Source organism: Astatotilapia calliptera, chromosome 18, assembly GCF_900246225.1.
Source record: "Astatotilapia calliptera chromosome 18, fAstCal1.2, whole genome shotgun sequence".
NCBI lineage: Eukaryota > Metazoa > Chordata > Actinopteri > Cichliformes > Cichlidae > Astatotilapia > Astatotilapia calliptera.
Genome location: NC_039319.1, coordinates 10,695,371 through 10,703,132, shown reverse-complemented (window position 1 = coordinate 10,703,132; position 7,762 = coordinate 10,695,371). Strand labels below are relative to the sequence as shown.

At 40.6% G+C, this 7,762-nt stretch overlaps 1 protein-coding gene across 8 annotated transcripts in view; it reads left to right on the top strand.

Moving 5' to 3' along the window:
• Positions 1 to 205: 205 nt before the first annotated feature.
• Positions 206 to 7,762, top strand: part of LOC113011062 (protein tyrosine phosphatase receptor type M) — a 120,674-nt gene continuing 113,117 nt past the window's right edge. For all 8 annotated transcript variants that reach the window (XM_026150435.1, XM_026150434.1, XM_026150433.1 and 5 more), the window contains exon 1: positions 206 to 223. In XM_026150435.1, the coding sequence (XP_026006220.1) occupies positions 214 to 223 (10 nt within the window). In that variant the 5' untranslated portion in view covers positions 206 to 213. The remainder of the gene's footprint in view (positions 224 to 7,762) is intronic.

The window sequence follows — 7,762 nt, the reverse complement described above, 5'->3', positions numbered from 1 at the left end:
ACAAAAAATAGGCGACTTTAATTTATACATTCATTCATGTGAGCAGGAAGTTAATGGAAAACTTGACTAACCATATAAATTTCTTTCTTTTGTCCACAGGCGATTGTACTTTGAGAAGCCACTGGCAGTATGTGGATACAGCCAAGGCCGAGAGATGATGACCTCGACTGGGAGCAGGTCCAATACCAGAGAGAAGTCTCATCAGATCCATGGATGCCCTCAGGTAAGGACCTGGCTCCTAGCTCAGTGAAGGAAAGAAATTATTCTGTCATCATACTGAGAATACTTCGTTGTGGATAGTTGCCCATTTGACCCAGTTTTATTTCAGTAGCAGTCTTCGGACTGGGCAGTGGGGCAGAGTCTCCAGGGGGAGTTTGGGGCTTACACGGGATTATACTTGTTTATTAAAAAGGTACATCAGAACTGCAAATCCTACTGAAACCTTAAGGTATAACCTAGTAACCTAAAGCATAACTTGTAAATGTAGCTACACGTCGTGTCAAAGCATCCCTCAACTTTGCATGGCCTGTTCAGTCCTTTTGCCAAGTACCCGTGGCAATTTTATGCAATGTAGTGTTGGGGTGGGAGAGCGCCACTGTCTTATGAGGGGTGCTCGTCTGCAACAGTGTTTCGATGGATGATTTCGTCTCCAAAGCGACAAACATCATGAATGCCAGAATCCAAGGTTTCCAAACAAAGCCCTGCATTATAACAAAACGATCACATCGCCTGTTAGCGGTTTTAATGTAGTGGCTGGTTGGTGTATGTGAGCAGGTACTACTCTTTAATTTTGTAAGCATTTGAAGAGAAAACAATAGTTCAGCATTCCTCACTCGTATTCCCACATCATGCCCTTAAGTTTTATTGATGTGGGATGTTGATGCGTCTTGTTTCCACAAACAGTATCTGATACACAGAATCTTTGGACAGGCACATGAACTAAAACAAAGCAACATTTGATATCAGCGCACTCTGATCCATGTTAATTGAAGGAATTCTATCTGTCGGCAACATATGAAGTTCATTAAAATGCTTTCCCTGCGTTTTGTGTCTGCACACAATTTGCCTCCTTTAATGTTCCATTGATCGCTTTTCATTTGATTTGAAATGCAGACATATCACTGCCACTGAGCAGAAGGCACCTAAAGAGTTAAGACTAATGGAATGATGCTTCTTTCTTTCTTTCTTTTTTTCATCTTCTAACAAAGGTAGCATTGCAAACTAGATGGATATTGTTTTCCTCCTCCTATCTGACACCTGATCTCACAAAGGCTGCATCACAGATAGATTGCAGCTGGGCCCCCCCAGTGACAGAAGGGGAATTAATTAGCAGGTCCTCACTAATTTTAAAGCAGCCAGTGCCCAGACCTGTTTGTGTGTATATCAGGATGCTGTGTGCTGAACTGCCCCAGAGAAATTACTTTCCAAAGAAGGGAAGTCTCTCCTTTTTTCCATCGAAATTGATTAAGTGTGTGACACGTGGAGGCTGGGCAAAGGTTACAGTTGAAAGCCTTGGACCTACCAAATTAACACCTCGCACATGATCTAATTTAACATACCTGATTTAAAATCCCATGTCTGGTTAAAGCGGTGTCCCTGATTGTGCCTCCTAGTCTGAGTACACTTCAGACAGGCTTGTTTTCTATCTATGCATCTTGAACTGGGCCTAATTAACAGGTTGCAGCTCTTTCTCCATTTCACAGGTGTGAGCACTCAACCTGCTGCGCAAAATTGTAATCTCTCCTCTTTGACCACATTGGAAGGGATGGGAAATGTAGTGTGCTTGACAGATGAAATTGTTTTTACGGCTACTAGAGTGGGGGTTGATGGGTAAAAATGCATTTAGGTGAAAGCCACACTTGGTGGAAAAAGCTATCTCACCTCTGATTGCTGCCTTACTCTCAACTGCAACTTGATGAATCTTCACCAAAACGACCATATCGATGCTCAGAGAGAAGATTGTTATCCTACCTGGTGTGCCAAGATGGAAATGGAATTGAAGTAGCAGAGAACCGAAGGCGTTACTACCTCGGTACCTTTTTAAAATTTGTTGGTAACCACAAATGGTCCAATCAGAGGTGTTGCCACTACCGATGCATGATTTAAATGATGCTTAACTGCTTCTGGTTACTTTAGTTTTCCAAGAAAATTGATTTCTTTTGAGGTTTAAACTCCAGTGACACTGTCCTCTGTCATTTTTAATATTATTGTTTCATTGCCCACATTAGACTTGAAATTAATATTTAATTTTTCATTCACTGGATTGTCAGGTTGTCATTTTTTTATTTTATAGTGTACTGCAGTTTGTTTTTTGGGGGGGTCAAACATTGGACTTGTTCATCAGCCAGTATCAAAAGTTAAAATATTAGTGATATCCAGTGGTAATCTAAGAGGGAAAGAAATGGAAACAAAAGGAAAATATATTAGTGCTGTCAGCGTTAATCTCATTACAATGACGTTAACGCCATAACCGCATTAATGCGGCAAATCTGTTAGCGAGTTAGCACGGATCTCCCCGCGTGTCGGCAAGCTAACCGCGCTAGCGTGTTGACGGAGATTTGTCGTGTTAATGTGGTTATGACGTTAATGTCATTTTAACGAGATTAACGCTGACAGCACAAACAATATTTTGTCATAGCTGCTGTGCACAGATTGTTAATCCAAAAATTCAAGCTACATTTTGTACCTGAAGCATAAACAGATGCCCTTTAGCATTATATGGTTTTGTTGTCCTGTATGAACTACCACATTTGTAGCTGTAACTGTGAATGTCACTAAAATAGCTTGATATTAAAATGAGTTGTTTTTGATTATTTTTTTTTTTAACAGAGGTTAATAACACTCAGAACTAAAAGCTGCACACTCTTTCAATTATGTGCCTGCAAAAATTTGTACTAAAGAATCAATAGGAGACATTGTGATGAAGGTGCTGAGGCACTGTGGTTTAGTGTTTAGACCTTACTCAAGAGAAGCACGCAGCAGAGTTTGATGTCAGCCTGCTGTGGACTCTCCTTCCTCTTACTGCAATCAAAGACCAAACTGGCCCATTTCCATGCCTGCATGTAAATAAGTACCACAACTGAAAAGTGAAATGAAATGCAACAAGAAAAAAAAACCCTCTCTGGTTACTTAAGAAGAGACAAGCATTGCTTTAAACTCTTGGTTGTTTATGATGGTCTGCGCCTTACCTAATTGCTATGTCTGGATGGAGAGACGCCTTGTTTATCCCACCATGCAGCTCTGATTGCATGCCTTGGCTCCTTTTAGTATGGTTCAGCCCAGTTTTGAGGCTCTGTATGTCTGCTTGGGCAATCCTCAGTGTGTTCCTCTCCCAAGGCCAGTGGCTGAACCCCCGTCACAACTGCCACAGTCTGCCCTGCTATTACAATAAGCCTCATCTGTCCTGAGCAATTAAAAATAAATACATAAATAAAATAATCTCACAGAGTTCTCATTCAGCTTTGGAGAATTGGATACACTTCGGTCATATTTGGGCTTGAATTGGCTTGAACAGAATCTTTAAAGACAATAGTTGCACTTGAATAAAAGACACTTGTGATTTTTTTTTTTTTTTTTTTTTTTTTTTTTTTTTTTTTTTTCCCCCCCCCCTCTCTGGGAGGAATGACTGAAGCTGTGGAAGTTTCTGGTAGGATGTCCAGATTCTATTAAGCTGTTTTTTTTGTGGGGGGGTGGGGTTTGTAAATCTTAGCTAGTTCGAGACTGTGTCTTCTCCGCTGGTGTCCTGGATGCTGCCAGTACTAGGCTGCTGCTCTGTTTCTCCCCTGAGACTCGTTCTGGGGAATAATAGCAAGAGGAAGAGAAAGAAGGGCCTCTAACTGAGATTAATTAGGGTTTTTGTATTCTACTAGGAACAATTGCACATGGAGCTCCAGCTAAATGACTTATTGTGTTATTCTTAACATCTGCTCTAAATATGTTGCGGAGAAAAATTAAAAAAAAAATTTTGTCTCACTGTTGCACAGGGTCTTTATTTTGATAGCACATCCTTGGTTGATAATGACACCTGGACAATGGCGAAGGATTGGCAGAATGAGGTGCTTCACAGGGTGACAATTTCAAGCAATACAGCTTACTCTTAAACACGGAAGAGTTTGCCTATTGCATATAGATAAAGGCAGATGTTTTTAAATGGCAAAGTCTTCACCTTCCTGATCACATTGCAATAAGGAGGTAATGAACTGACCCTCCGTCTTACCTGGAAAACAAGTGTTGGTTGTTGTGCCGAATGTGCTGTCCAAATGAAAGAGGGGGGAAAAAGGCTAAGCACTTAAATTATGAGCAGTGAGAACACCCGCTGACTAAAGGGCATCAGAAATTTAATCAGAATTTAAATCACATCAGCAAAAGATGGGATTTGCTGTTGTGAAGGGAGGGGCATCATATTGTGAACATAAGCCAGTTGCTTTTGAGCCTTTCGCAACTATGTGTGAAAATCACACCTTGCACACCACCAATGGCAAGGTTAGGTTAAGCTTAAGGAGAAGCGCCATTATGATTAGGGAACAGAGCAGAAAGTCTGATCAATTTGTGAATTAATTCCCAGGCATGAGAGACTAGCATTTTCAATTTAGCATGTTTGTGGGGTGAAGAAGTGTCTTGTGGTCTCAGCAAATTACCGATTTGGATGAACAAGGTTAAGAAATCATGATGGAGGACATATTTACATGTATCTTTTCTGTATCCTAAGTGATCATAACGTGAACAATTAAGGCTAATTATAGGCGAGTCATGTGTAAAGTTTCTGTTGTGGAATGGGTTTGTAACAGGCAAATGGGGCCCATTACATGACCCATTTCCTGGAATGGATTGGCAATCGAGCGTACTGCATTTTAAGACGATATATTAAGCCATTAAGAATTATTTTTGATTGGCATGCAGCAACAAAAGATGCTGCCAGGGAACATAATAAGGGTCAGTTGTTCCACCTGACTAAAGTGACGGGGCTGAAACGTGTTCCGCATGATGGATGATTCTGGGTGAATCGGTTTGACTCCGTCAAAGAGACCTGCCAGGTCTTCATATGGAGAGCCCAAACTTATTCTGTTATTTTATCAGGCTCCTTTCATGTTTCAAAGGACACAGGGAAAGTTCTGGAAAATTGAGTGGAGGCCACGGCTGTTCACATTAACAGCCTAACCCTCACAGCGAGAGCATTTTTGATTGGTAGCAGACAGTGAGAATAGCCCTGTCTTCATTGACATTTCCAAAGCGGCCGCCGTTCTTTTCTGCGGTGGTGACCTCTGTGAATTTTATTAGCAAATGAGACCTGGAGGGTTTGGGTTTAAAGAGCGCCCCTTCATTCTGATTTCCCCCACATAATGATTTTCACAGGGTTCAGGACCTGAATGGAAGAGAAATAATGAGCACTACTCATTATTGCAAATTATATCGCCTGCTCAAACCGTTACTCAACTCATAATTAATCTCAATACCATCAACCTATAGACTTTGATGATTAGAATTAGACAGTAGCGTATTTGTGAGAACTAATTTATATCGGACGGCATAAAAAAAGACTCCTTTCTTTTTAAGAAAAAAAATCCCTTCTTGAAGTAAAACAGCCATTCCAGCAGTTGTCTTGGGTTCTGTCTACACTTTGCGTTGTTCTGTGTCTTGGATAGTTTGTTGTTCCCACAAAAATTAAGGAAATTCATCTTTTGGGGCTTTCCATAAGAGCAAATACTCTGTAATAATTCTGTAGTCTAGTCTATGCATACATTACTATTAAATTGAACTATTCAAACATTTTCTTTATTTATTATTAGGCCCTTCTCCTAGCAGAAGGAACTTTTATGGATGGACGTGAGCTGTGGCCAACTCCTAACTGCTCTGCCAGCTGAGGGTGCTGTCAGGGCAAAGGATTAAACTAATGGAAGCCTTCCCTGGAGTATGTCCATGGTTCTCTCTGTATGGCTCATAATGCCATTAAACCACTAAGTCTGTTATTTGGGATTACTTAATGTCCAGCTGAACTTGAGCATTTGTGAGTTTACACTCGCTGGAAAAGCCTGTACTCCAGTAGAAATCATGTATTAGATTGCATAGAACTTCACTGACCAGCTACCCAATGTTTTCCGCTTTTTGTTTCACTCTCAGAGAAAATAACCCATGAACTAAGTGATTTAAAGGAGCCAATTAAAAAGTTCTTAATGTCCTTAATCAAAACAGACAACTGACTAATGAGAGAAATCTATGGAAACTGGTCAAAGAGATCGATCGAGCCCCAACCGATTCTGAACGATTTTCGTGACACCTTCTAATTAATGGCCTCTACCAACAAATTGTCTCATAATCAATGTTAGAATATGTATGAGATGCATTGTGTGATGTATGTTTTTAAATGCAGCAGCCTCTATTCAGTCAGTGTCCTTGTTAATAAATGTTCAAAATATTCCAGAATAATGAAAGTCACACATTTCAATTTCAGCAGTGTGTCCTTCATTTCCAAGGAACAGCAACATGAATATATGTGGCATCTGCAGCAGGAACACTTCATCTCCTTCTCATTCATTTTTCACACCAGTCTCCATGTTCTCCACGTACAGCCATCATTGTAATGGAAGGTGAAGGTGGCCTACATTGGAATAATAATAAATCTGTTCCTCTGAATACCTTAGACAATAGGCGAGCCCTGGCCTTTACAGAGTTACAGAGATGGGCTTAGTGTGCCGAGAGCCCTCTCCTTTTTTTAATTGGTCCTGAACACACCATTGTTAAGGTACTAGAGATGGAGAAAGAAAGGGAGAGAGAGCGAAAACACCCTTGTGCATCACTAGCACATTAGCACAGCACTAGCGCTGTGTCATTATAATTTGCTCTTACTGGCTTACTGGCTAATTATCTTGTCATGGTGCAGCAGGTCCTGCAGAGTATGTGGTCATTAAGCTCAAATGACAATCAGTGTTCTCCTGTCATCTTCTTCAACTCTGAGACGTTGACAATGGCAGTACAAAGAAGTGGCACGCTGTCACTCGAAATACAGTATCTTTACATTGCCTGGCGGTCAGTAATGAGGAAAGGGACACGTTTTCTCCTTGTGTTTGGGTTCACTGGCTCAAATCTACACAATTTGTGGGTCTCAAATTTGGTAACAGACATTGCACAGCCTCATGGCTACAGTTCTGTATCCCGGATAATGGTGAGGAAGACATTTCATCATATGCATTTATATTACTATCACTTTGATATTTACGGCTACTGTATTAAGCATAATTAAACAAGAAGTGAGTTCTTACACGTGGCGCCCATTAATATTAATATTTCATGAACTAGTAAAGAAATCCTGCTTGAGGGATCAGATATTTTCTTCTTTAATTACTAACAAAGAGAAGTGCAGTGCATAAATCCTCCAGTGCAACACTGTCACAACGTGGCTGTTTGAAATGAATAGGAAAGTCTGTTTTAATCATAGAGAAAAGCACTGGTGCCAGGATCTTTTGTCTTTGGAACATGAGCTACAACTGAACAATTCATCAACTGATTATTAGTGCTGGTTCGCATGACACCGGTTGCTGATGCCTCAAAGAAAAAATGTTGTGGGCACCTGAGCAGGCTGGTTGTTATTAAAGAGACCTTGCAGCCCTTTTGTAGAGGCACCTGATTGTTGTTTGAGAGGCTGGGGGAAAAAAGTGTCTCAAAGTCGACTTATCTCCTGCCCTCCTTCTTGTACTTTAGACAACTTTTTGCTTAGCCCCAGAAATAATCACCCTCAACACTTGAATCACAGATAAACTAAAAGTGA